This window comes from Syngnathus floridae, chromosome 6 (assembly GCF_059516105.1).
Source record: "Syngnathus floridae isolate MCC-2025c chromosome 6, RoL_Sflo_1.0, whole genome shotgun sequence".
Lineage (NCBI taxonomy): Eukaryota > Metazoa > Chordata > Actinopteri > Syngnathiformes > Syngnathidae > Syngnathus > Syngnathus floridae.
The window spans coordinates 5,963,173-5,989,851 of record NC_142418.1 but is presented as its reverse complement, the minus strand read 5'-3'; the positions used below and the strand labels follow the sequence as shown (position 1 = coordinate 5,989,851).

The window sequence follows — 26,679 nt, the reverse complement described above, 5'->3', positions numbered from 1 at the left end:
CACAGCAAATGCTTTGTTTGAGAATTGATTTGAGCACAGTGTGGGGGTTGGGGTGCGAGAGAGCAGCAGTGGCTGCCAATCACAGCGTTGACAGCTAACACCGCAGAGCCTGAGCCTCTGTAGTAAAGCCATTTAATGACGAAGGCTAAATATCAGTTGCAGAAATAAGATTAGTTTGGACTAAGCATCAACACATGCACGGTTGGCCTGTGTGTGACCTCTTCGATGGGCCGACTATTTGTTGTATGAAATCTGTGAAACATGATCAGCTTGAACCGCATGTGGATTATGCTGGTTATCCACTTTGTATAATCATACAACATTGTGAATTATAGTGGAAAATATGACTTGAATTGTAATTTTTGGTTTTCAGTGTAATACAAATTTGAAGGCTTGAAAACAACTTTTATATTTACGGAAAACACTGTAGCTTGACTAGGTGCTAACATTTTAGTATGAGTCTCTTACAATTTAATATTAAACAAAATTTACGAATGAAAAATGTGGCTAAATATTAAGGTAAAGTAATCCCTGAGAGCTGTCACCTACTAAAACATGACATTTGTCTGTAAAAGTTAGATTACCAAAATTCTAAGCAGCTTTATAAAAAAAAAAAAAAAAAAAAAAAAAAAGAGCATCTGACCTCGTTTTTGCATGAAGATAAAAAGATCATCAAGAAATTCTTTGCGCTGCGGGTCCATGTCCAGTACGTAAAGCTACGCCGCAAAAAAAAAAAAAAAAAAATTCTCATTAGCATCATGTCTCGTCATAACAAGAAATGGGGTCCCCGCTCAATCCACTGACCTTTGCAAAGTCCCTGGATGGTTCGGCTCTGCCTCTTCCGCCTTCATTCTCATCAGTCCAGATGGTTGCTCTCTAACAGTAGGAAGAGAGAAGAGTGCATAGTGGACTAAGTCCAATCAATGAATAAATAAAAATAATAACAAGCGCCGGATGTTTTGCCGATTAAATAACGATATAATGCTGCTCAGCAGGTATGGTCAGAAAGTTATTCTGTTTGGCAAAAAACTACGATTCCTCTTAAAATATTCCATTGGTTATCGTCCGGGCTAGTGGACTTTACTCCCCCCTTGCTTACCTCCCCCCCATAGAAAGGGTGCCTGTATTGCTCTACTGTGTATACATAATACATCATTTAAAGGGGGGGGGGGGGGGGGGGGCGACTTTGCTGAGAGCCAGTGAGAAGGAGGTGAGGGAGAAGGTTCCATTGTCATGATGTAGTTTAATGTGACATGTTATTGCTCCATGCGCTCCTACTTAATGTGACAGTTAAAGGTTAAAACGGAACCGAGTGTTCAACCGCGCGGAAAAGCCCCGCTGAGATGTTATTGTTCCTCAGACGCGCGTGAACAGCAGAGAGATGATAGCAATGAGAAAGTGTTCAGTGAAGAGAATTTGGGCCGTGCGCATAATTCATCCACCGTTTGACGTCACTGTTGTCACTACAACCGTTACCGGTCGGCTTTGTCGTCATACGTGGCTCACGATTCAGTTCAATTTGATGTTTGGTATTAAAACAAGAGTATGTTTTAGACAACATAACATGGACGGGGATGGTCTTGTCTATTTATCACACTTGTGGTTTATCAAAATAATGGAATGTTTTGGTTATTGCTCTGATGGGGTTTGTAACATCTGCGTTGTTTTCGCTTGACAACCCAAATTGTGGTTCAAGGAATGGTCCCATAACAGCATTTTACACTCTCAGCTATAAAACACATGGGAACCAAAACAACACAAAAACATAAACTATAACTCCCTTTGTGTTTATAGTAGAAACAACTCATATTAGCCTCGACTGGGAATTATTTAGTAGACTTTTCCACGGTAGCTTCAATAAAGGGGGCATTTACTGAGCAGTCTCGAAAAACTGACATAAAACAGTTGTTGAAATAATTTTTCTTCACATGGGGTTTGAGAATTTGACTAATTGCTCAGCCCTCTACAATCCAGTGCCATTTTTTGAAGTCTTTAAAATAAAAAAATAAATAAAAAATGACAACACAGTTTCATCTGGTGTGACTCAAAAGCACCCATGTAAACACCACAGATATTTCCAAAATGTCTTCCTATATATGCAGCTTCAACTAAATGATTATCTGCAGCCTTCTCTCACACAAACCTCACCCTGGGGTAGCTTTTGACACATAAAATAGCTGGGCTTAGAATTTCTAATAAAGGGCCTTCTACTCCCCCGCGTAGAAACTCTATTGACGCCAAGGTAGATAAACATCCCAGTTCTTTCAGCATCAAATGGAAATAAAACCCTTCCCCCCCTTATTGATGAGCAAGTGAGACCTACTGTGGCTCTATTAACAAAAGATCTGGCAGTTAATTGCTCACAGAGCATTCACACAACCAACCCTGGGAATGCCGATCGTATTCAGTATGTAGGTCAGCAAAAGGTTTCTTTTGTTTCACTAAAAACTTTTTACTACTTGTAGGACATCACTTTTACTAAACCCTATTTGCTTTTTTAATATGAGGCTTCATTCCGGACACCCACCCTTGTCTTTAATTGATTCTTAAAGGCCTCATTATAAAATCATTCAACAGAGCAAAAGTGAAAATGTACCGCTTCAATAGAACAGCAGGGGGGGACTAAAATTGTCATTCAAATCAAATTATTCTTCCTTTAATCCCCCGTACAAGTCAAGATCATTTATCCGGCCCCTTGCTGAGCAAAAGGGGCCCCCCCTTGTAAAGTACCACAGAAGGCTTTTACAGTGAGACCGCACACAAAGGATGAACAATGACTGTCCAGTGTGGGGGAATCTTTTACTGTAATGCCTGAGCCTAACAATGACTAACAGGGCTAAAAAGACACAAATGAACAGAATGCACACAGCAGCCATTATATAACGTTTGCTTCGCAAACGTTTGGTGGACTCAGCATTTCTAACAACAATCAGGAGCTGGATTTAAATCCAGTTGCGATAGCTGATGGATGAGATCCAAAAGGGAATCTACATCTGAGAATTTTCACTTGCAGGTGATAGCCCACACCTCACATTTAAAGACCTTGTGAAAAATCACAGTTTGACTTGACTCCAAATGGATCATGGCGCTTCAAGCCAAGGATAGAATTAAACTGGGCCAAAAACATTTAACGATCTTGCGATGCATTTTTTTTCACGGCACGTGATTTAAATTGAGAGTGGTGTTTTAAGAAGGGACTGAAGAAGGGACTCGAGTTCTCGTTGTCATCATGTATTGATTACTTGCATGTGAATTACAGAGCCATTTAATGTTGCTAGGAGACAACTAAATTATGCAGGGCTATTCACTGAACTGCAGCTATCTTGGCAACGAGTTATTTCAGGGTGTAATGAATCAAAAAAAAACAATAAAGACAAGGGAGTCAGTGAACTGAATGAGGAAATAAAATAAACGAAAATATAATGGAAGTGCGCCAAAGCCCCCACCTCAAATCTTCTGCTCCACTGAAACTGCACAGTAAGTAAACTTTACAATTGCATGCTGTGAGGCATCTGCCCGGCAGCCCCTCGGTCTTTTGACTTCATTCATCAGAATATATTGTTTTGACGTGGGGGCCTCCGTGGGGGAGGGGTGTGTGTGTGTGTGTTATTGTTAGATTGGCTTTGGTTAACCAGAAAAACACACATTGGAAGACATTCAGAACAGGTATCTACAGCAGTGTTTATAGCGTGAAACATTAGCGGTTATACATTTATTTTGTCCCAGAGTAATGATTATATTTTGTTGATCTTGCTATGTATATGGTGTTACACTGAACTATTAAATGTTCTTTCACTAATTAGCAGGGGGTAAAATGACCATGTATCCATCCATTGACATTTATACAACAAAATAACTTTGTGTTTAATCAAATAGGATCAAATTTCATTTATGAGTAATTTCAGGTAAGATCATTATTTCAATTTACATTGGTGCCGTGATTTATGAGAGGAGTTACGTTAAGTTCATCAGTACAGCACTGATATTACTCACTCTGAATAGAGGATAGAAGTTTTGTCTACTTTGAGGGAAATGTTCAACTAGAAATGGCCATACATATTTTAATATTGAATATTCAATCTGTTCACCCCAAAAAATAATATATCATACAATCCTGTCTGTGACATTTTGTTTGTTGGTGTGATGTGGGAAGATCTACTGATCTGCAATTAGCGTGTATTGTGGCAATCATCTAGTTACCAAACCAGCGGTGAGCCCTTGTCAATGAATACACACATTGCTGTGAAGTTACAGTGCAGTGGCTTGGATGGCAGCCAAGAGGGATTAGCCAAGCGGGTGGCATTTGATCAAGAGTGGAAGGTATAAATGAACTTGATGGTCTCCGCTGTGAGTGGTAATAGAGAACTATTACACTGGGCGTTTTGCCAAAAGAACTTTTTTTTTTCTCCCCAGAAGCAAAGCTCCCATGGAGGTCGTTACAGATGTTCAACTTAAGATAGAAGATGCTTACTTGTTTCAGAGGCTCATCATAGGCCCAATCGGTGAAGCCGTTGGGCGACGTGAAGGCGGTCGGGCCGACGGGATCCAGCAATTGCTTCTCTTCATGCTCTTGTTTTATGGCTACAGGAGGAGGAGGAGGAGACGACTTGCTGGCTGCCGGTTGAGGCCCGGTGTAAGTGCTGAAAGGGGGGTCGGGAACCTGCGGCAGTCGGGCCTTTTTGACCTCCTGATGAGGCCCGCTCTCCTCCGCATCAGCCCCCATCTCCTCCTCATCAGAGTCACCGTCATCATCATCCTCACCATCCTCCTCCTCATCGTCTTCTTCTTCTTCCCTGGCATGAACTGTGCTTAGATGGTTGCTCACAGCTTGCTGAGTGAGTCCGTCCACTTTGCTGAATAGGTCAGCCCTGGAGCCCGGCTGGGTCCTCGCAGCAGCAGCGTGTTGGGCGAAGAGGAGCTGAGCTTGAAGGAGGTGTTTCTCTTGAAGGTTCATATCCTGTTTGGCTTCTTGCTGTCTCTGGAGGTGCTCCATCAATGCTTCCAGCTTCAGGCCGGCCGGACTGGACTGGGGGCACCTTGTGGAGCTGCCCTCCTCAGATAAGCTGGACTGTGACATACACAATGCTATGGCTTCAATTTAAAGGAATTTGATTCAAATGTAAATTTAAATCATTTTTCTTTTTCTTAAATAACTCTCTGAGAAAGATAAATACATGATAGCATACCGTATATAATAGCCTAAAAATTGCATTTACGCTGTGTAGTGAGATGTGAAAGCCACCTGCGGCCATGTTACGTTGCCACCTGCTGAGCGTGCCTAACTTGAATAGCTGCGAGGGATCATCAGATTATTTTCTCTCTATGGTCAAAATGCCACAGTGTGTGTGGCATACAGTTTGGACCAGTCTAGGAGAAGCTACATGCACATTTTAGCGATTAGAATGCAATTATAAATTTTCCCTTTTAAGGTATATCTCTGATTGCTACTCAAAGATTCGTCTGGATCCTGTAGGCCACCAAGCATAAAAATTAAATATTAAATATTGATTTAATACGTTTTCAATGTAACCAACAAATGTTAAAAGATGGGTAAGAAATTGCACATCTGAAACCGATGAGTATTGGTAAGAAATTAGGTAGCCAATCGTCATTTTCACGTGAACAATTTATGGCTTTTTTTTGTGGATTTTATTTCTTTATTTATTCATTTATTTTTTTCATTGCGAATGATGCAGGGTGGCATAAGAAAATAAGCTGCTGTGGCACATTTTTGTGTTCATTCACCTAAAATGGTTTAATTCATTTTATTTATTTATCTATCACAACTAATGTGGATTCAAACATTTGTTGTTTATCATTCATCATTAGATAGATAGATAGATAGATAGATAGATAGATAGATAGATAGATAGATAGATAGATAGATAGATAGATAGATAGATAGATAGATATTTCCTGTTCATTTTAAAGTGAACCTTTTCCACATTGAGGCAGCAAATTGTGGAATACAACACGTGTTTGTTTAAAAAGCAATTGATCTGCAACATGAAGTACAACAAATACAAGACAGGAAACTTTCTAAACGACAATTTCTGCGTTCTGTGTAAAAATGGGAAACAATCTACCACGATATTTTTGTCAATGTTCGGTGTGAGAAAAGCAGCGAATTAAGGGTAGCATAAAAAAGATCATCGTTAAGACAAGTGTGCCGCTATTGGTTAAGAGGTTAAATGCAACCAAGGGTGAGGTAAAGGAGTAGATGTGTGGCCTACAGCGCTTTGTCGGGGTAAGCAAACACGAGTGGGGAGCCGCGAACCGAGCGGTCGTCGACACTCACCATTTGCCCCTTGGAGTAATCCATCATCTCCGATCGGCTTGTTCCTTCTTCTTGGGCCCAACGCAAACGAATAGCATCGCACGAACCTTTCGGACGGGAAAGGTGGCTCCGAACCAAAGTGACTTGGTTGCTTGGGCTCTTCTTGTTTTAGGAGAACAAGCCGTGAGGAGGAGGAGGGGAGGACGATGAAGAGCAGGAGGTGGGGTCATGAACAAACTGCGTGGTCACAGCGCTTGGAAACTACAAACATCTTGAATTGTCTTTTTTCTTCTTCCCTTTTTACACCCCCAACTTGTGTAAATGAATGAATGAAAGAGGTCCGCCCACTGCTTGTAAAAGTGGGTTTACTTCCAGACACCTACAGCAACCTAAAGGTGCTGTAAGGCTCAAAGGAACAGCTGTCAATGGGGTATATTGTACTTTTACAAGAATATTGCATACTTTATGACCGCATTGCAAGCAAGGCATTCACCGCACTGAATGCATTTACAAATTAAAGTCACATACTTGTTCAGTAATAAGTAAAAGATTATTTATTATTATTCTCAAGTCTTTTCTCTTCGTTTCAATTGGGTGTGGATGTTATTTTTTTTTCTGCCATGTCGATCTGTAATGCCAATTGCCTTGTAAAATGGGTAGTGGTGGCCTCCAATTGGACTGTTTTTTTAACCAATCATCTTTATCCTCACAGGGTGAGGCAGCCTCCATGACGTCAAGATTATTCCGTCCCGTGATTGGTTAAAAACATTAAGTCTGTTGATAATAAACATCTCTGGTGAGTATGATGAATTTCATTTCAGTGTTATTTTTGGTCTTATTATATAAATACTTTAAACCCCTCATTATCATGCATGTAATATTTTGGATATTTAAGGGATTTCCTTTCGTCTTTTTCTGAACTAAGTTTGTTTTAATAGTTTTTGTTTTTTGTAATTACCGCAATGAGGAGTTTAGAGGTTATAACTTTACAATGTCAGGTGGGATGAAATGGCACATGATTCCTCAAATGCTGTGAAAGTTCCCTGCGAACCATGGCTTTTGCTGTTACTATGGAAATGTCAGAAAAAGTTTCCGGAACATCAGAAATTCACATGGAGTTAATAAGAGGCACTATAAATTGAGTTTGAATGAATTTGGACAATTCTGAAGACACATCACCAGTTACAAGACGGTGTGCTAGCGTTTTTTTTTTCAGCAGTTGCTTTTGAGAGGTCACGTTAATTTATTCCTATTTTTGCTTAACAGCAATGTTTAGAACTGTATTCCCTAAGACAATATCTACCAATAATAACCCATCACATCAATTAGTCGTGTGATTTTGGTATTTTAATTCACGTTTTGGATTGATTACAATGTGAAACCAATGTGCCATTTGAACTCGTTTATTTGAGCTGCTGAACATTGTGAAATGAAAACAGATCCAGTCGTATGGCTTTTGAATAACATGAAAATTCTGCCCTCTGGTGGCAAAAACCGAACTTCACAAAAGCAGCCTCTTTTGTATTGCTTCCTTACGTAATTAACTTTTTCTTTTAAAACAGTATTCCGAAAATCTTGCAATAAGCGTTACAGATAAATTGTCCTTTATTAGATTCATCAATATTTTACAAGCAAAAGAACTTAATAAAGGCAAAATTAAATATCAGACGGATGAGGCAAACATGTAGATACAGATTCTGCATTCTTAGGACATCCACCATCACTTGATCTGAAAAACAAAACAAACAGCATTGCAGGAAACTGACAACTAGTGATAAAACGAGGAAAACATGGGCTCAGATAGCTTACTCAGACTTTGTCGATACCGAGCTCTTCGGGTGTTGAAATTCCGAGCTCGTCTAATGTTGGCCTAAGTTCCTGAAGAAGGTACGGGTAGATCTCTTTGTGTGGGCCAGCTTTATCCTGAGAAGTGTAACAGGTAGTAGCCAGTTAATAATCAACTAGATAAAGACAGATGATGATGGGCAGCGTATCCTCTCACCTTGACCGCTTCGAGAATTCGGATCGCACTGGCCAAGTCGTTTAACCTTCGACAAGCTCGCAGCGCTGCCTCGAGAATCTTTGGCTCGGGTACCAGATCGTAACCAACCAATGTATTCATCCCTAAAACGCACAATTGTCACACACATTAGAAACTTTTCCATTTGCAGACAGAATGTTTTTTTTTTTTTTTCAACATGACACAAAATGATAAATATTGCATTTGATAGCAGCAGGGTAAACTAGCAGGACTGAACATTCTCAAGTTCTTGGTAAGAATCTTTGTTACTAGTACTCCATCCTCTTTTGATAGACGTTGTGGCCAAATAAATTTGCACGTGTATCATTCCTTTGAATACATGAATACACCATCTTAAATAGACAGCTCATGTTTTCCCTGCAGAAATATGTGGTGCCATTCGGTAAACGCCATTAACTGACACAGCAGGTCCCTTTTCTATACCACTTTTCCTCATCTCACTAGGGTTGTAGGTGAGCTGAAGTCCAGCTGACTTTAGGGAAAGAAACCTAGACTAGCTGCCAGTTGGGCAATATACAGTCTTCAATGAACCTACAAGGCATGTTTTTGCTATATGGGCAAAAACAGCAGGTGGAGAAAATCCACGCAAACAACTCACAGCTACCTTGATACGTCATTATATTCGACAATGTTTACCTTTTCTCAGCTCCCACGCATCGATGTCTGGCTTGTTGAAATAGGTGACCCAGCGTGCATCAAACTCCTCATCTGTCTCCTGTGTCCCGTGGGAATAGCACCTTGAGGCCAAGACACCTGCCAGGGGTCAATGATACAGAATCTGTATTTAATGCACTATAGGTAATACTGAAGGTCACACTGTCGGCAGCGAATGAAAGACAACCAGTAAGATTGTTATTTTACAGTTTGTTATAAAGAATAAGTGTTATCATAGCTTATCACTCAATGGCGAAGGGTGTCCTGGTCAGAGGAGCAACGCGCCAACAAATTAAAACCACATTTAAAACGTTCATCAATAGCCAATGAGACACGATAGCACACGTAAACGTCATAAAAACATTTTTGACATCCTGGTGGTGGGAAAAGTGACTTTGTTAGCGCTAACTGTTAGCATTAGCAGCACTACCAATAGGCCCCACGCATGACACTTTCAACTGGGTCACGGCAAGGACACGCGCCGAAGAAAGCTCACCTAAAGGGCCTTAAAATGCCATTACGCTCAAATGTTAAACGAATGGTAGTAGTTTGAGTTGATTAAACTCTTATCTTGCAAAATAGTGGTAGGCGTAATTCAGTATTTGAAGCAATAGTTGGGCGAGCTAACGTTAGCTAGCACCGGAATCGCGAGGGTAGCCTGATGTGTCCGCTATAAGTCACTGCAACTTCCTTAGCTTCTAAGGTAACCGCGTCGAACAAATATTAGTAAGAAATACCTTGGCAGGCCGGTTTTGTACGTGTCAAACTCCGAACACCGGAGAAAGACAATCGGACGGCTGCTCTGAACATGATGCAGGACAGCCAAGCTGCAACCGACCGGTCAGTTTTGAATGGCAGCAGAAACCTCTGACAACGCCGCTGACCAGGGCTGTGACGTCATCCACTCCTGTGCGCATGTGCGATTTTTTTAAATTGACCTAGAAATACTCCTATGCTGACATACAGATTTACCTGTATGAGGAGTCTGTAGTTAACAAAAAAGAAAAAACAACAACATTTTTGTAATATTTGTAAAACTGTTTATCTGACCTGACATTAGTAAAATTATGAAAAAACATCTCTTTGGCTCCATCTTGAACACCTAGTATGATTTTTAAGAAACCACATTGCGCCAGAACAAAACAACCAAGGACAAATAGCATGACAAATGGGGTGTCAATCACACTTGCAGGCACATCCATGTAATTTGATCACCTTTTTTCTTGATTAATTAACATTCCAAGAAATAAAACTTTAAACTGATAACATTGTGTTACTTTAACACTTCATTACGAATGCATCATGCTACCATCTTAGAAAGAATGGTTAACCTTGGTTTGTTTACCGTGCATGTTGCATACAGAAACTAAAGTGAGGGACGGATGAGTTAAGTGAGGCTGCATTCAAATTTTGCTAGCCATTTTAAAACAGCAAACTCCACTTTAACTGCAAGAAAACATTTATTTCTACTGTACATACCATATTTCTTTTGACGTAGCACAATGAAAATACCATACCCACAAAATTTTCCAGGGCCCTGAATCAATTTATAAACACTGATGAATTAAATTACTTTTTATTTAAGGCCATTTTTATTGTTAAAGTTAAAACACAAAATCTCCACAATTGATTTGAATGCTCTCGCTCACTCATGTCTATTGCACTTCTTACTGCTTATGTGTATATGCGAAACAATCTTGCTGGCATGTTGTGAGGAAAATTGAGTTATCCCAGTAGAACACATATAAATGTGGACATACAGTATTTCAACAAATGAACCTCCAACATAGAAATCTAGCTCAATTCATGGAGCACATTTGCTCCAGTCCTCCAGGCAGAGTTTCTTAGCTGCCATGGAGCATTGCGGCGGCCTGAGCATGGCTGTGTACATCCCTATACCCTCTGAGGGAACGCTGGCTGACTGGGGAGGCTGGTATCCAGGCTCCTGGGGATTCAGAGGGTCTTTGGAGAGCAGGATACAAATTGCCGGGACTGTCCTCTGCACGGTTATCCCCGGCGCTCCCTGTTGCGACGCTTCCCAAACTTCATCCACGGTCTTGTAGTAGAGTTTGGACACCTGGTGGAGTCCTTCCACTTTCCGTTTAAAGATCTCCACACAGGTGATAGTCTTGGTGACCCCTCTATCCGAACCAGTGAAGACCACCTGTCTCGGTGACCGCCCGTGGCTGTCTCGAGCCTCGCCTTGCATGCGAGCTGTTGCGAACCGCAGCAAATTGCGGAGTTTGCTTCCTTCTCTTACTCGCATGTGGAGAAAGTCTGCGTTGAGTCCAGGAATGGGATAGGGACCGCTGTCTTCTGTGCGTCTGATTCTCCTGAAGTTCTTTGGACAGAGTGAAGGAGGCAAAGATTGAATGGCTGGGTTGAGTGAAGCACTTGAACGCATCTTCTGATGTATGACTTCAGTCATCCTTAAAAAACTGTCAAACATTCGAAGGAATTACGTCTCGGAGCTTACAGCTTTGAATAACGTTTTCCAGAAGAGTTCTTCAGAAGTCCATCCTCCGATTTCTGCCAATTCAGCATCCCTTCATTCTGAGATGACTGTGAAGGAGAAGTAAAAAGGACATTTCTTCTTCGAATCCCTCCGATGTGAAGAAAAAGATGCCCTTGCTCGATTCAGCACCGAGGACAGCTGATGCCCACAAACACACATGAGGCTCTGACGGTTGAGTGGCACAAAAAGCTCTTAAAGGCACATGCAACATTTTGCCTCATTGAATTCAGTCATTTATGTTATTAATTGAGTTGACCAGCAACTTTTGTGAGAGCCTCAAGCATCAATGTGGTTGCTTTAATTCAGCAGTGAAATTACACATGATTTAATGAGATGTGCTGACGCACTCAAATTGTTTGAACTCAAATGATTATTTTTTTTTCCTAACATTTAAATTTTCTAAATTTCTTGAATTAGTGTGGGTTTTATCTTTAATGGCTTTTCGTGTCATTTATTCTATTGACACCATATGGTATTTAAAAAAAAAGTCTTCCTTTGGGCTACCAGGGATATTTTGCCTTCCTTTTAGTCTGTCAAGTTGCCCGCTGGGCTGACCCAGAAAACGCCAGACGTCTTGTAAATCAATAAGAACATTTAAACCTCGGAGCAGCTACCATTTTGTGGAGGTGTGTAAAAGCAACAAAAACAGGTTTGTCCTCAGGTGCCAACAATGCTGGCGAGGGTACATTGGGGAGGCAGCTGTGGGGCTCATATGGAAGCACAATAGTGTTATAATTTTGCCTTTCTGCCTCACGGGATGGAACGCATCTCCTGTTATTTGCTGATATGAACAATGAGCACAGGCTTTATGATTTCCTTTGTGTCTTTTGGGCCAATAAAAGCATCTTGAATATTGTCTTATTATGTTGCCTTGTAATTTCTCTTAATACATAAAAACAATAAAAACACACATTTGTCATTTTATCAAAAATGGGAATTTTAAAGATCTTTACAGCATATGTGGAATGTATATTTTTTCAGCTGGGCTTAGTTGCAATGACTTCTAAAATTTGGTTCTGGATGGCTTCTTCCTGAGTATTGATGTGGACATCCCCCACGCAACCGTTTTCATACCTGAGAGACAGAAAGTCATGTGTGTTGTTGAACCAAACAGTCAATCTGGACTCAAGACTCGTGTCAGGTTGTTCTTACACAAACAGGAAACGTGTGCACACGTGGTCGGGAATGGGACACATCCAGATGTTCCCGTGCTTTTTGAGCTCATTTGATGTTATGACTGTGAAGAGAGCCAAAAACAAATCAATTTTACTATATGCAAGTATTACCAAATAAAAAAAAAAAATAGTCTTGCTCATATGTACCTTCACAAAGTGCAACGCAGTTTAAGTTGCTGCTTTGAAGAAACCTGCAAGGAAGATCCTATAACAAAGAGAAAATATAACGTGAAATAACAGAATGGACATCTATGAAGATACACATAATACTTGAAAAAAATTACTTGTTGGATTATGTTTATGTGGTTATACTTCTTCAGGAGTTCTTCCTTAGAGGGTATCTGGTGTTGTCCCTTGCCCATGTCTGAACATAAAAGAGACACTTTACAAAAATCTAAAGGACTTAGATTAAAAAAAAAAAAGAAAAGAAAATATGTAAATTCATACCAGAATATCCAAAAGATATGCTTGAGATTGGGCTTAAATAGATCCCTTTGCCATACGCAGCTCCATGCATCTTTTGAAAATAAACAAGTGTACGTAACTTGTCAGACTTAGAGGTCAACGACATTTGAAATCTGAGAACTGCTTCTTGAGTTCCCCGCGCTAATGGTTTTGGATACACCCCTGTAAAATCACATGTGACTGATTTCTCTCAATACTAATCCTAAATGATTTAACATGACAGGAAACAGACATTTCTATGCAAAACTGATTATGGCTACAACATTCGTAGGATATCACAATGCCCCAATTTATTGTTTTAAGATAGGTGAGGTCTAAGTTAATGAGTTCCAGGATTGTCATCCACTCCTTACCTGTAATTTTGTATTGGAGGCATTCACAAGCCCATTTCTTAAAATAGAATGCCAATTTTCAATGTGAGAACCACTGGGAAAAGAAAAAATAATAATGTTATGAGTCAGCATTTCAGGATCTAAGTTGCATAAATGTGTACGAGCGACCATAGATTTTTCTCACTGGAAAGCAAAGGTGCTGCCATAGAGTTTGCGTGCAGTTTGAAAGCGAGCTTCTTTGGTCGGAGGGCTGCTGATGAGCAGGAACTGGTGAGGCGTGTGCATAAATGACAGTTGCTATAAAGTGCAGTTAGCAAAGAAAAGACATGCCGTAAGTACAACACAGCTCAACAACTTATTTTCTTCAACGTGGTCACTACATGTATGCATTGTCCTACCCTGTTGGCTGGAAGCTTGACAATGTGAGATCTGTTGCTTGATAAAATCCTGATGTCAAACATAAGAACAATCAGATGACATTGTGATTGTTGGCCATGTGTCGTAATCTGACCGGCCACAACAATAGGTACGCTCACACAACATGATTAGATTCACTAAGACGATCTTGGTTTTTTTTGTTGTTGTATTGTAGTGGTATTTGGTTTGCCAATTCAAAAACGGCAGTCGGGCAAAAAGTTCCCTCCAATTAATTTTTTGTTTTTATATCATTCGGTGCAATAATGACAGCGCCAAGTCCTGCTCAAATGATCAAATATTTTAGCGAGTTGATTTATTATTATTATTATTATTATTATTAATTTATTTTTATTATTATTTTTCTTCTGCTTCACGGTGAGATTTGCCTACATCAAGTTTTTCACATGTTTAAATTTCAAAAGATTTTTTTTTAGGTGAGCATAATAAAATGTTGAATATACTTTGAATCTTACCATTGCAATAAAGGAATGGCGAGAGGGTCTGTCTTGTCCATCTGCCTTTTTATTTCAGAATACGAGCCCTGCGTGACAATGATAACCATGTCAAGGTAAATCAAAAAAGTATTGACAGGTATCATTTACCTGTGCCATGCTCCGAATTAGCAGGACACTGTCTAGGGCTTTTTCCAGCCTTTCATAACTCTTTCTCTGTGGAGAGACAAAAAGAAACTTCAGTGAATCTTCAAACCCTAAGTTGTCAATAATATGAGCTGAGTTCTGATAGATAATACCTTAGGACTAAAGGCCAACATTTTGGGGTTCTTTGGATCAACCACAGATGGGTACGGTTCAAATATGATGCTTTTGCGAGACGACTGCAGAGCTGACCTGCACATCGCCACCAGCAAGTCGATCACCTGTGGGACGAAAATCTTACAAATGGTATTGACGCAACTTTATGCAAAAAAAACAAAATTAAGTGGTGCGTCATTGACCTCAGCACCGGTGGCCGTCTCCTCTGTGGCTCCTGACATGGCCCCCATGGCGTGAAAAGAAAAGACGCACAGTTCCCTGGCGCAAACGGCAGGCTAGCGAATCACCAGATAGAGCTCTTAGTATTCCGTTTCAGTGCAGTTTTATAAGTTTGCAAATTTTTTACCTTCAACAGGGGGCCATTCTGAAAAACGTGTCGCTCGTCACAAATCACGCAGTATTCATTCAACGTGGAGATTCTTTGCTCTGCGTACCTCATGACCTGTGAGCACAGCAAAGCAGAATCAGGTTTCATTTATTTGCATGTGCCTTCGAATCGAATTTCCTTCAGAATAATTCCTGCCAGTTGTAACTTGGAAATTGCTATTGCCTTTCCCTCATATTTTAATTTGCTTACCTGCACCAAGAAGCCATGTTGTAGAGTCGGGCTCGTCTTGCAGTGCCCTATGGCCTGAGAGAAGAACAGCAACTCTATCAGCTGCTTAGTGCTGAGCTGAGCTGATGACTTCACTCCTGACACGGCAACCCTCTGTGGAAGAAGTCCAGGAAAGGGAATCAGTTTTGAATACTTTGCTAAAACCTTTTTCATTTATTCCTCATCTTTTTTTTGTGCACCTGCCATTACATTCACACCTGCCCATTGGCGGAGCTAGAGGGGGGTCCACGGGGCTCTGCATCCCCCCGAGGTGCCATGTCAGCTATTGTCTTTTGGTTATTTTCATATTTTTCTTTGAATTATTTTAACACATTTCCACCCATCCCCATGGGGAACATACATACAATCCATCTTTATCAGCGTTTATTGAAGCATTTTAGACTTTTAACTCTGCCAATGACCCTGGTGTATAAAGTCAAACGCAAATGATGTCATTGACAATCGGCTTAATTCAATATGCAGTACACATACGTATATACTTTGTATATATTTTTAGCCATCATCTGACCTTGCTTGAATATCTCAAGTGGCATAGCTGACCTTTCCACTGGGTGTGTAAGTGAAGAGTTCTCCCGGTGGATTCTTGATGTTGTAGGACATTGTGTGATTGGCAAAATGATTCCGTCTCATGGCGGGCAAAAAAATTCTTCCCCTCAGGCTGCGGTCTTGCAGTGTGTTTGATCTAAAACGGAGAGTTGATCAGGAAAGCCTGTCACAGCGACATCAGATACTTTGCATACTTGGACAGTGGCAGCCAAATGCTGAGTCTTGCACGAAATTTCTTCATGGTTCCACCAGGTCTGAACCAGCTGTGCCTTTTCTTCTGTCTCACTGTAATGTTCTCATTAGTCAGATGGTTCCACTCTCGGGAGATGAAAACTGCTAAAATACTGTCCAAAAATATTAAAAGGTTAATATTTCAGACAAAATATGAACATTGGCCGATGGTGCTACCTTTGCAGTTGTTTTCCAAGATTAAAATGATGTCTCTTAGATGGCTGAAAGACTTCAACAGTTGGTTCTACAGTGAGGAGTCATGTATCATCATCATGGAGAATGCTGATGTCATACTGTTTGCAGGGTAGAGTCTCACCTGGTCCATCAAGATACTGAGATAGAGACAAGTGCAGGCGAACAATAATTGGCTCTGATGTATGAACTCTCCAGGCCTTAGCCACGTCCTCCTGCGTACACCAAGAGCAAACAATGTATGTGGTTCACAGCACAGGTGGATGAAATTTCTATATATTTTATTTTTTATATGTTATTTTTATATATTTTTTAAATCATTTTGTTTCTTTAACAAATATATATATATATATATATACACATAAAATATAAATATATCCTGACCAACCGGATTAAATTAAACTAACACTAGGAATGTATTCCACAAATGTATGTACAGTACATAAGTAATATTATGTTGCGCCATAATACTGTAATGTTCACCATATGGGAGTGATTGAGTGAGAGCATCATGATTGTCATGGGATCTTGTTACTTGTACTCCATCTGAGTGGCAGTGGTTTGGCATGTATGTTGCAAAGATATATATATATATATATATATATATATATATATATATATATATATATATATATATTTTTTTTTTTTTTGGTTGTTTTTTAAAATTGGTCTTTTTTTAACTTACATTCAAAATGTTGGCGTTAATGTTCAGATCAACATCCACTTCGTCGATTGATTGATATTCCCTGAAATGTGCAGAATGTAGGCAAGGTTTAAAAACACACAGGAAAAATTAATGCTCTTTCCACATGACTGATGGTTTCAGTGTTTACCCGATAGTGACGGAATTATAAGAATACAGACTCCTGACTGTCTCGATGTCTCCATCCAGTCGGGGATGGCAGCTGGGCTCAATGATACAGCTCCCCTGCTGGGACAAGTACAAGTGCCTGTGTTATTTCAATGTATGAGACAGCCGCTACCAACAAATTGCTTAATGAATGTTTACATATGCTGTCTCTTCTTCCTCTGAGGCAAAATCTTCCTCACTTTCACTCCACTGCTGCCACTCAGCTTCCTGAACAGGAAAGCAATCGATCCATTCATTAATTTTCTATATTGATTATGCATACTCGGCGTGGTACATTTAAATATTTAGAGAGAGAAAGAGAGAGAGAGAGAGAGAGAGAGAGAGAGAGAGAGAGAGAGAGAGAGAGAGAGAGAGAGAGAGAGAGAGAGAGAGAGAGTATATTGTACACTATTTTAACACCAACAACAGCAATTACAGCCACTTGAATCAATATCTCAATCAATAAGCATCATTATTTTCACATCAGAAAGGCAGATTCTTGGGCCGGGCTCTCAAATCGATATAGTGTAGCATGGTGGTAGTTAAATGTGTTCATTAAATACTAGTTTGTTTGTTTTTTCTTATATAAAAGAGTACAAATAACTCATCTGGACTCACCATGTGCAGCAATATTGCACTTCATCAACAAAAGTGGATAATCTATACTGGTCTGTGGCTAAGGAAAGGAAAGAAAAACTGAGATTGACATTTTACACACGGTTCTCGATATGTAATTTGATATTCATGATGTCACCACTTACCTCTTTTCACAGAGACATGGGGAGCATACACATTTGTGACTTGATGAAAAAGATTATATCCAGAGATCTACTAGTAAAAATAGAGAAACAAAACAAAAACATGCTCCCAGTTTGATGGCTCGCTTGGTAATGCGACTTTAGCTGTCCTCCTAGCAATCCGAACAGCAGGATGTCACACATATTGCGTCGTGGACTCAATTAGCTGCCGCCATTCATTGACCTGGTGATCTCCATAATCTGAAACCGGCAATGTTTTCTCTCCTGTCAAACATTACAACATTAATCACATTTTCTCCACTAAAAGTTGAGTACCATGATGGGCTTTAGGACAAATTGGCACATTTTAATTTTTTTTTTCCTCGTCTGAGTGTGTCCATCTCCAGACTGACCTTAATCAGCAGTTAACCCCTGTGAGTAGACGCCTGCTGCTCCACAGTCTGGTCACAGATTACACACTTGTAAGGCGTTCATACATATGTGCACTCTCATTAAGTGCTTTTCTCAGCATTCTGTAATCCATTTAAGAGAGTGTTTGGTAGTGGTGTGCTTTTTTTTCCATGCTCATTAATTCCTCTGAATTGTTTATTGGCGTAATTGAAATAGGAGTAAAATAATGTTATGGAAAAAAAGATAAAAGTGAGATACATTTTGGACAAACTGTGATGACAGAAATGTCCTTTAAAAAAATGAAGGCCCATTTCCAGCAACTAATTTTGTGTTCTAAATTCAAATCAAATTAAAAGTCTAATAATTGATCTCTAAAAAAACGTTACAATTACAGGATGTTTGCGCAAGAATTTAAGCACATATTGAGGATTTCAAATATTCCTGAATTGCAACGTATTGATGTACACACAAAAGAATTAGCTTATATATATATATATATATATATATATATATATATATATATATATATATATATATATATATATATATATATATATATATATATATATATATATATTAAAAAAATGTGTCCACTTTCACTGATCATCCACAAGAGGACACTGTTGTTGCGAGAAGTAATTTGATGTAGCTTCAGTTTGTATTCTGGACAGAAAATAATTTTTCCATGCTGATTACATACAGTATAAATGAATCAGAATAATAATTTCGCGGATAAAAAATAATAGCTTGTTGAGGAATGGTTAACAATATGTTGATCTATATGTTGATAGCAAAATAAACATACATTTGTCCAAAAAATCAATGAAATTTAAAATGTTACCATTTGGGACATTTGAAATTGAATTTAATGAAAATACTCCTTCTGTATGATTTTAGTGGGTAGAAAATCATTGCATAAAAATTGTTAATCGTCACCCTACCTCCCGCAATGTAGTTATTGAAGCCAACTACTATATTTTGATGCAATTGACTCGCCAGCGTCAAGTGACAACTTTTGCCCTTTGAAAGGTGTCTACTCGTAGTGGCGGAGTGATTTCTTACCAACCAGACGACCACCGCCTCCGTATCGCACTGCATTCCCTTGGTCACAGCAAAGTAGTTCCGGTCAACCAAGGAGCATAAAAAGCAGCCGCCGCGGGGAACCGAGCGGCGCTTTGGTTCCCTGCAAAGTTCATCCCAAAGGTGAGTGCACATACAAATTGTGTGTGTGTTATGAGAAATTTTTTGGTAATAGTCTACAAAAAAAAAAAAAAAAAATCCCCTTGTTTTAATTTAGCTACACAGTTGACTATTTTTCTCCTACAGTCTACATTTCAGGACTTATATAGTACTCAATACTTAATTAGTTGATAAGTTAAATTCATTCATTCGTTCATTTTAACTATGTAAAAAAATCTTAGGACGTTTTAATTAGCGCCTTTAACTTTAACACATAAAACACTTTGAATTAAAAATGATTGTAATTATTTCTATATTCATTTTCACTAGCTGGTGAATTAATTGGTTAGCTGTAAATGTAAATAAGTTTCATAATTAAACTGTATATTAAATCAGTATAATTTGAAATTAACCACAGAAATAAATGAAGTTTTTCAACACTCCTTCAGCCTTTAATATTTTCTTCTGATTTGATGATATATGAACAACAAATCTAATTTTAGCATAAGACTTTTGCGCAGTGACTTTTCTGTGATTACATAATATCAAATGTGTGCTATGAAAAGGAAAACACAGTCATAGCATGCATCCACTGTCCAGAAATACTCCCAGGTGGTTATTTTCGGTCAGTGCTGGCGGTGAGATCGGTGTCCCTGCACGCTCGGTGTTTCCAAACTGACTCACCGACACTTGGTCGTCAAGCGTCCACTGTACAGCACGAGTCGTAAAGTCTCGCTTCACAACAGGCACAGTCCTGTTTGTGAGTGTGATTCAACCTTGTGTCAAAAGCGACCTGCTTGTCTTCTCCACATGAACTCCCATTGGAATGTGTAGAGTGGAGCCAGCCGAGCACTTTGCTGTTCTTGTTGCTTTATGCACATGGGCTGTTTGATCAGCTCGCACGAAAACCTCACTGGGCATCGGTCCACCTCTGCCATCCATGTCCTTTTTTTTTTTTTTTTTTTTTTTTTAGCTATTACTGTACTTACTATTTTCACAATATTAAATTTTCTTGCACATTACTGACTAGCATCATTATGTCAGGACCTATATTTAATGACTCAAATTTAAACTTACATCACAATAAAGGGTATTTATCTCAACCAATCAGATAATAATGTAAAATCCTAAGAATATGGTGCAAAAAAATGTACCTGCGTTTATTTAGCAATGTCAAAAACCATTGCTTTTTATCAAATCAACAATTGAACTCACATGAATGAATGAATGCATGTTGCCGTTATCGAAGGTAAATCAATCATGTCTTCTAACCTCTTTCCGCAGGCATAATCCCGAAGGCACGTGTCCAATCATGTCGAAGTCTAAGGAATCCTCCATCATGCACAGCCAGCAGCTGCACGCCGCTATGGCCGACACGTTCATCGAGCACATGTGCCTGCTGGACATCGACTCGGAGCCTGCCGTGTCTCGTAACACCGGCATCATCTGCACAATTGGTCAGAAATACACACACATAAAAAGTCAATGAAAGTCTGTTTGACTGACTATATTTGTATTTTTTGTAAAATGTTCTCATGCAGGGCCTGCCTCTCGGTCTGTGGCCATGGCCAAGGAGATGATCAAGTCCGGGATGAACATTGCAAGAATGAACTTCTCGCATGGCACACATGAAGTGAGTGCACTGGGTGACCTCGGTGATGGTGACATAGGAATTTGTACGATAAGTCTTGTCACTCATGGTAAAAGCATTGACGAGTAACTTGGTAACAACATAGAAACATGAGAATTTCGTTGAAATAGTTAAAAAAAAAAAAAAGTCCTATTTATGCTAGCGTGGTGCACGACAATTTGGCATCGCCACTTGTTGCGAGGCAAAATTTGTGGCATATGACCTATGGAAACAAAATGTCAGCTTCACATACCAGCCGGATAAAATTAATCTGGCATTTAGAATGTATTCCACAAATAAATGTACAGTACATGAGACATATTATGTTGCGCCATAATGTTCACCATATGGGCGTGATTAAGTGAGAGTGTCATGATTGTCATGGGAGCTTGTTACTTGTGCTCCAGCTGAGTGGTAGTGATTTGGCATGTATGTTGCAAAGAGGGTTGTGTGTTGGCAAAAGAAAATATCCCCGTTGACCTGTCACCTTTTATAAAGGTCATACACTTGCTTGCCTTCACTGTCACCTGAGTGGACCGGCGCAGTAAGAACTTTCACATGGTACTCAGTAAAGGTTAAAGGAAAGGTGACTTTCAGTGATTGACTGCCGGTGTAGGAGTGTAATGTGGAAGAAGAATTGTTTTTGCAGCTTGTCAAGGGTTAGCCTTTAGTAGATGAGAGCTAGAACAAGAACTTTTGAGATTGAGTGACACAAATTAATAACACAATATCAGAGCGAGAGAGAGGAACAAGGTCGCACTAAAATGGAAAATTACAGATATTACAATTGTCAACAAGTGTAAAGGTATTTGTTTATCCTCACAGGTGTTCCTAATTTTATGGCTTGTCAGTGTACAATATGTGTTTTTATTTGCAGAATCATGAAAGTAAACTAGAAGCACAAATTGTTTTGGGAACGACAAAATGAAATTGACCTCTGCGTGGTCACTTGCCAGTGCAGCTATTAATAGTTTGAGACGCAGAGAGTTTACATGGAGGCATGTGTGGACTCAGTGTTGTGTTCGTTGCTCCTCTTGCGAGTACTTTCAACATACATTGAGAACATCTTGTCCAACTATACTCCTCATATGGTAGATCATTAACATTTAAAACAAAACAATAGGTTCTTCGGAAAACAGTTTTTAAATATGTTGATGCATGCTGAGCATCCAAGTGTACACAAACAGTGAGGAAATATTCTGCTAACACCTCAAGCAGCTGTTTTGGGACAGCGAACTGCGTCACAAGCTAAAATTGGTGTTGCAGTTGTCGTTCAGGATTTACACCTCTTTGCAGCTTGGAATAAGAAAGCAACACACTGCCCGTACCTATTGAGACTCTGTTCACATACAGTATTAGACACTAATGTATTGCTATCTTAGTGTAAATACAATTTACCCACTGGTTGACAATTTATTATTTCAAAAACATTGGAAAATTGGGCTTTTGCTGACTCAAAAAATATGCAAAATGCTCAAAGTTAACCTTGTATGTGTGTAGCTAGCTAAAACCGTATTGCACCAAAAATGCTCGAAGTTAGCCTGGTACGTGTGTAGCTAACTTGAACCGTACTGTACAGAAAGTTAGCCTTGTATGTGTGTAGCTAGCTTGAACTGTATTGTACCGAGCAACCATGACATAGATACAAGGACCATTTTCCTACACTGCAATAACTTCCATTTACATCATCATATTCTATTTCCCACCACATCAAGTTCTACTGCACTTTTTAAGGTCAGATCTCATTTTGTTCTTCCTTGTTTTTAAATTTGCGCAATAGTACCATGCTGAGACCATCAAGAATGTCCGCGAAGCAACTGAGAGCTTTGGAGCAGGCTCGCTCAGCTACAGGCCAGTGGCCATCGCTTTGGACACCAAGGGACCAGAAATCAGGACAGGGCTCATCAAGGGTGTAAGTTCTTCTTGCTAAGTATTCATCACAACCTTAGTGACTCAAAGGAGAAGAGAATGAAGGTCATCAACATGCTTTTGTTCTTGTTGCTCAGAGTGGCACCGCTGAGGTTGAGCTGAAGAAAGGTGACACCATCAAGCTGACTCTTGATGACAGTTACAAGGAGAAATGCGATGAGAAGACACTGTGGCTCGACTACAAAAACATCACCAGGGTCGTCCAGAGCGGAAGCCACATCTACGTCGATGATGGGTTGATTTCCCTCAAGGTCAAAGACATCGGTAAGAGCTAGGGTTCCAACTTTTATTTTATTTTGTCTTTAGTTCTCTTTTAAAACCAGTTATTTTATTTAGGTTTTAAGCACGGTTAGTTTTTATTTTTCAAAAAGCTTCATCTCAGTTCTGTGTTGATTAGTTTTAATAACAATTTTTATTTATTTATTTATAGATTATTTGAATTAATTGAAGAAATTAATTGACAAACACAAAACCAAAGGACATTTTCACTAAAATCATAGTTTTGTTCGCTCTATGACTTTAAAATTTTCAGTTTTAGTTAGTTACGGTTTTTAAAGCACAATTTTGTTTTATTCCGAGAACTAATTTCAATTTTGGCTTATTTTGTTGGTGTACTATAATAACCTTGGTAAAACCAAAGACTAGTTTGAGGGACTGAGTTTCTTATTAAGCTAACAGGAGAGGTCAGAAGTAACCAAGTATTAATACTTAGTTATTGGAGTCAAGTAGATTCCTCACGTATTTGTGCTTGAGTAAAGTCTTTTTTACTCCCTGCTTTGGAAAACAGATATCAGCACTTAGTTTCTACCCGTCACTATTTCAAAATGTGTTTTGAGCATTCATAGATGACACGCCATAACAAAAGATGTAAATAATGCAACATAAACTCAGAATGACTAAGTGAATTTTCCCCTCGAAGGTCACGACTACCTGATGTGTGAGATCGAAAACGGTGGCATGTTGGGCAGCAAGAAAGGCGTCAACCTACCCGGCGCTGCCGTCGATCTCCCTGCTCTGTCCGAGAAGGACCTTGATGACCTGAAGTTTGGCGTGGAGCAGGGTGTCGACATGGTGTTCGCTTCCTTCATCCGCAAGGCTGCTGACGTTCACGCTGTCAGGAAAGCTCTGGGTGAGAAGGGCAAGGACATCAAGATCATCAGCAAACTGGAGAACCACGAGGGAGTGCGCAGGTAACTTGATATTTACGTTTTAGTGATGAAAGATGGAGCCGCTGGTAGTTGTCACGATTGCCCTTAATAATTTCAATTCCCTTCGTCGCAGATTTGATGAGATCCTGGAGGCTAGCGACGGCATCATGGTAGCCCGTGGAGATCTGGGTATTGAAATCCCAACGGAGAAGGTGTTCATCGCCCAGAAGATGATGACCGGCAGGTGCAACAGGCTGGGCAAGCCCATTGTCTGCGCCACGCAGGTATGCCGCATCGTTGCAGTGATGTTGGGGTTGCGACATCATCATTTTGTGGTTGCCACATTCAGATGCTGGAGAGCATGACCAAGAAGCCTCGTCCCACCCGTGCCGAGGCCAGCGACGTCGCCAACGCCGTGCTGGATGGCAACGACTGCATCATGCTTAGCGGGGAGACGGCTAAGGGGGATTACCCTCTGGAGGCGGTGCGCACACAACATATGGTGAGTGGACATCTGAAGTCTATTTGGTTTCAGGGATGGACCATAAAAGTGCCTCCTTTCAATATTTAGTAGAAGGATTTGAAATTTCATGGACCTAAGGGAATGCAACCACGTTTTTATTATGTTCAGATCGCCCGTGAAGCCGAGGCTGCCATGTTCCACAGGCAGATGTTTGAGGAGCTGCGTCGCACCTCCCACTTGACCCGCGACCCCACGGAAACCATCGCCATCGGTACAGTGGAGGCATCCTTCAAGTGCTGCGCCAGCGCCATCATCGTGCTCACCAAAACCGGCAGGTCAGAATCCCGCCACGCCGTGCCTCCACAGTAAATCCCCCCCTGGCTTGAGTGAAGTGAGCCACTTCTGACCTTTTGGGAGTTGAACCCTGACATTTTACATGATAATTTTAACTCCCTGTTCATTCCTCTCACGAGGGAGTTCAACCTCTAAAAAGCATGTGATTCAAGCAGCTGTGTTTTTAAGAGTAGGAAAGCGCTTAGGATTGATAGAACATCACAGATCAGCATTTTTTACTGCAGTTGGAGATCTACTGGAGGTTCTGATTTATCGTGTTGTGATCTCGGCAAAGCTTTCTTGCTTTTTTTACTTCATTGTTTCGTCTTGCAACTTTTCAATTGGATTCAGCCTCACTGATGTCAGCAGGTTGTTCCCAGATGTCAGCGTGCCTCAAAAAGCCCCAAATACCTCCCGACTGTCCACTTCCTGGCCAGTGATGAAATGCTGACCGACAAATAGCATCTCACTTTTAGGAGAGTGACAGAGAAAATACGTACTTTGATTACTCGTCAACTTGGAAATCTAGTCAAACTTAATGAGGGATGTTGAATTTCCTTTAGCTACTGTACATTCAGTATTTGGAAACAACAAATATTGTCAGTCAAAATAAAATAAAGCCGTCTCTTGTCGCTTCAAGTACCACCATATAACCGACTTTAAAATATATTAGCAGAGTAGGCCAAAGTGTCCATCAAAAACAACTTGGAGGTTTTATTCAGAGAAGATATAGTTAAAATTAAATAATAATTAATAATTTTCAAAAAATAGTTAAAGGTGCTGGAATGCAGCATTTAATTGTCTTTTACAAATTTAAATATTTGCAAATATGAACAAATATGATGAATACTGTTCAAAGACGTATTACTGTTCTTGGTAATGGCAATGTGATGTAATAATGCAATTTTAGTTGAATTGAGTTGAAGGTAAATCTATTCTTAAAACACATTCATCTTTTGTAATGAATGAAATAAAATAACTTTTACTTCTGACAGCAACAATATTTTGTAACCACATTTCTGTCAAATATTTTTGGGGAAATCTTACTTGGTTTGTGCTCCTGCAGGTCTGCTCACATGCTGTCCAGGTACAGGCCCCGCGCTCCCATCATCGCCGTGACCCGCTGCGGCCAGGCGGCCCGCCAGGCTCACCTCTACCGCGGTATCTACCCGGTGCTCTACACCAAACCCGCCAACGACGTCTGGGCCGAGGACGTCGACCAGCGTGTCAACTATGCCCTGGAAGTTGGTGAGTGACGAACAAGGAGAAGCTGCAGTGAAATGTTAAAAGAAAAGCGCCGTAAATGTTTTGCTAATAAAATCTGTATGTTGTTACCTGTACAGGCAAACACCAAAATTTCTTCAAGAGCGGTGACGTAGCCCTTGTCGTGACCGGCTGGCGTCCAGGTTCCGGTTACACCAACACCATGAGGGTGGTCCTTGTGCCTTGAGCTCCACTTAAGGACAATATTTACCCGCCCCTTCGTGCTCCTCACATGTAACCTTCCTTTACATGAACGCAGACCACTCACTCAAAAAGTTCACATACTAACTCAAGTATCTAAATTGTGCTGATGACACTCTTGTCATATTTTATAACTCGATCGCCGTAACAGCTAATAGTGACTTAATTTATCATTGTCTTATTAATGTCCAATTTGCACTAAAACTCAGAGGAGTACGGTAATTGTCTTTGGAAAAAAAAATATATATATACAGTGTAGTGACCAAGTATTATCATGACATCCAATAAAAAGAAATTTTGA

At 40.0% G+C, this 26,679-nt stretch overlaps 5 protein-coding genes and 1 long non-coding RNA gene across 10 annotated transcripts in view; 2 read left to right on the top strand and 4 right to left on the bottom strand.

Moving 5' to 3' along the window:
- Positions 1-6,772, bottom strand: part of LOC148396125 (AT-rich interactive domain-containing protein 3B-like) — a 9,994-nt gene extending 3,222 nt beyond the window's left edge. Inside the window, exons 1-4 of one of the 2 annotated variants that reach the window (XM_088379547.1) lie at positions 6,299-6,772; positions 4,472-5,068; positions 805-876; positions 644-716 (exon numbers count right to left, since the gene is read on the bottom strand). In XM_088379547.1, coding sequence (XP_088235673.1) covers positions 644-716; positions 805-876; positions 4,472-5,068; positions 6,299-6,325 — 769 coding nt within the window. In that variant the 5' untranslated portion in view covers positions 6,326-6,772. The remainder of the gene's footprint in view (positions 1-643; positions 717-804; positions 877-4,471; positions 5,069-6,298) is intronic. The other variant, XM_088379546.1, reaches the window with a different exon arrangement.
- Positions 6,218-12,351, top strand: LOC148396122 (uncharacterized). Its single transcript, XR_015859167.1, has 3 exons — positions 6,218-6,497; positions 6,990-7,073; positions 11,471-12,351. It is a non-coding gene; the product is annotated as an uncharacterized LOC148396122 (long non-coding RNA).
- Positions 7,865-9,885, bottom strand: cox5aa (cytochrome c oxidase subunit 5Aa). The gene is made up of 5 exons (XM_088379561.1): positions 9,710-9,885; positions 8,955-9,071; positions 8,280-8,401; positions 8,087-8,200; positions 7,865-8,006 (listed from the first exon to the last, which is right to left on the bottom strand). The coding sequence occupies exons 1-4, from the start codon at positions 9,780-9,782 to the stop codon at positions 8,087-8,089; spliced, it is 426 nt and encodes a 141-aa protein (XP_088235687.1). The 5' UTR covers positions 9,783-9,885; the 3' UTR covers positions 7,865-8,006.
- Positions 10,094-11,427, bottom strand: LOC148396123 (ribonuclease P protein subunit p25-like protein). Its single transcript, XM_088379560.1, has one exon. It carries the CDS (start codon positions 11,419-11,421, stop codon positions 10,777-10,779), a length of 645 nt encoding a protein of 214 aa, XP_088235686.1. The 5' UTR covers positions 11,422-11,427; the 3' UTR covers positions 10,094-10,776.
- LOC148396121 (protein mono-ADP-ribosyltransferase PARP6-like) lies at positions 11,164-19,411 on the bottom strand. 4 transcript variants are annotated; one of them, XM_088379542.1, is made up of 26 exons: positions 19,295-19,411; positions 17,846-18,354; positions 17,703-17,760; positions 17,244-17,312; positions 17,068-17,165; positions 16,920-16,980; positions 16,359-16,449; positions 16,220-16,286; positions 16,006-16,155; positions 15,806-15,947; positions 15,227-15,358; positions 14,996-15,091; positions 14,832-14,924; positions 14,628-14,753; positions 14,479-14,544; positions 14,350-14,417; positions 13,858-13,906; positions 13,644-13,756; positions 13,481-13,553; positions 13,110-13,179; positions 12,947-13,026; positions 12,810-12,867; positions 12,640-12,724; positions 12,441-12,561; positions 11,449-11,534; positions 11,164-11,313 (listed from the first exon to the last, which is right to left on the bottom strand). In XM_088379542.1, exons 3-24 carry the CDS (start codon positions 17,703-17,705, stop codon positions 12,465-12,467), a joined length of 1,887 nt encoding a protein of 628 aa, XP_088235668.1. In that variant the 5' UTR covers positions 17,706-17,760; positions 17,846-18,354; positions 19,295-19,411; the 3' UTR covers positions 11,164-11,313; positions 11,449-11,534; positions 12,441-12,464. The 4 variants fall into 4 exon arrangements, with proteins under 4 accessions (XP_088235668.1, XP_088235669.1, XP_088235670.1 ...); XM_088379543.1 differs by having other exon boundaries at positions 17,846-18,282; positions 19,174-19,400; XM_088379544.1 differs by having other exon boundaries at positions 17,068-17,162; positions 19,174-19,399.
- On the top strand, positions 19,286-26,679 carry LOC148396120 (pyruvate kinase PKM-like). The gene is made up of 11 exons (XM_088379548.1): positions 19,286-19,435; positions 20,696-20,868; positions 20,953-21,044; positions 22,822-22,953; positions 23,048-23,234; positions 23,890-24,160; positions 24,252-24,402; positions 24,468-24,620; positions 24,750-24,916; positions 25,981-26,162; positions 26,258-26,679. Exons 2-11 carry the CDS (start codon positions 20,724-20,726, stop codon positions 26,362-26,364), a joined length of 1,587 nt encoding a protein of 528 aa, XP_088235674.1. The 5' UTR covers positions 19,286-19,435; positions 20,696-20,723; the 3' UTR covers positions 26,365-26,679.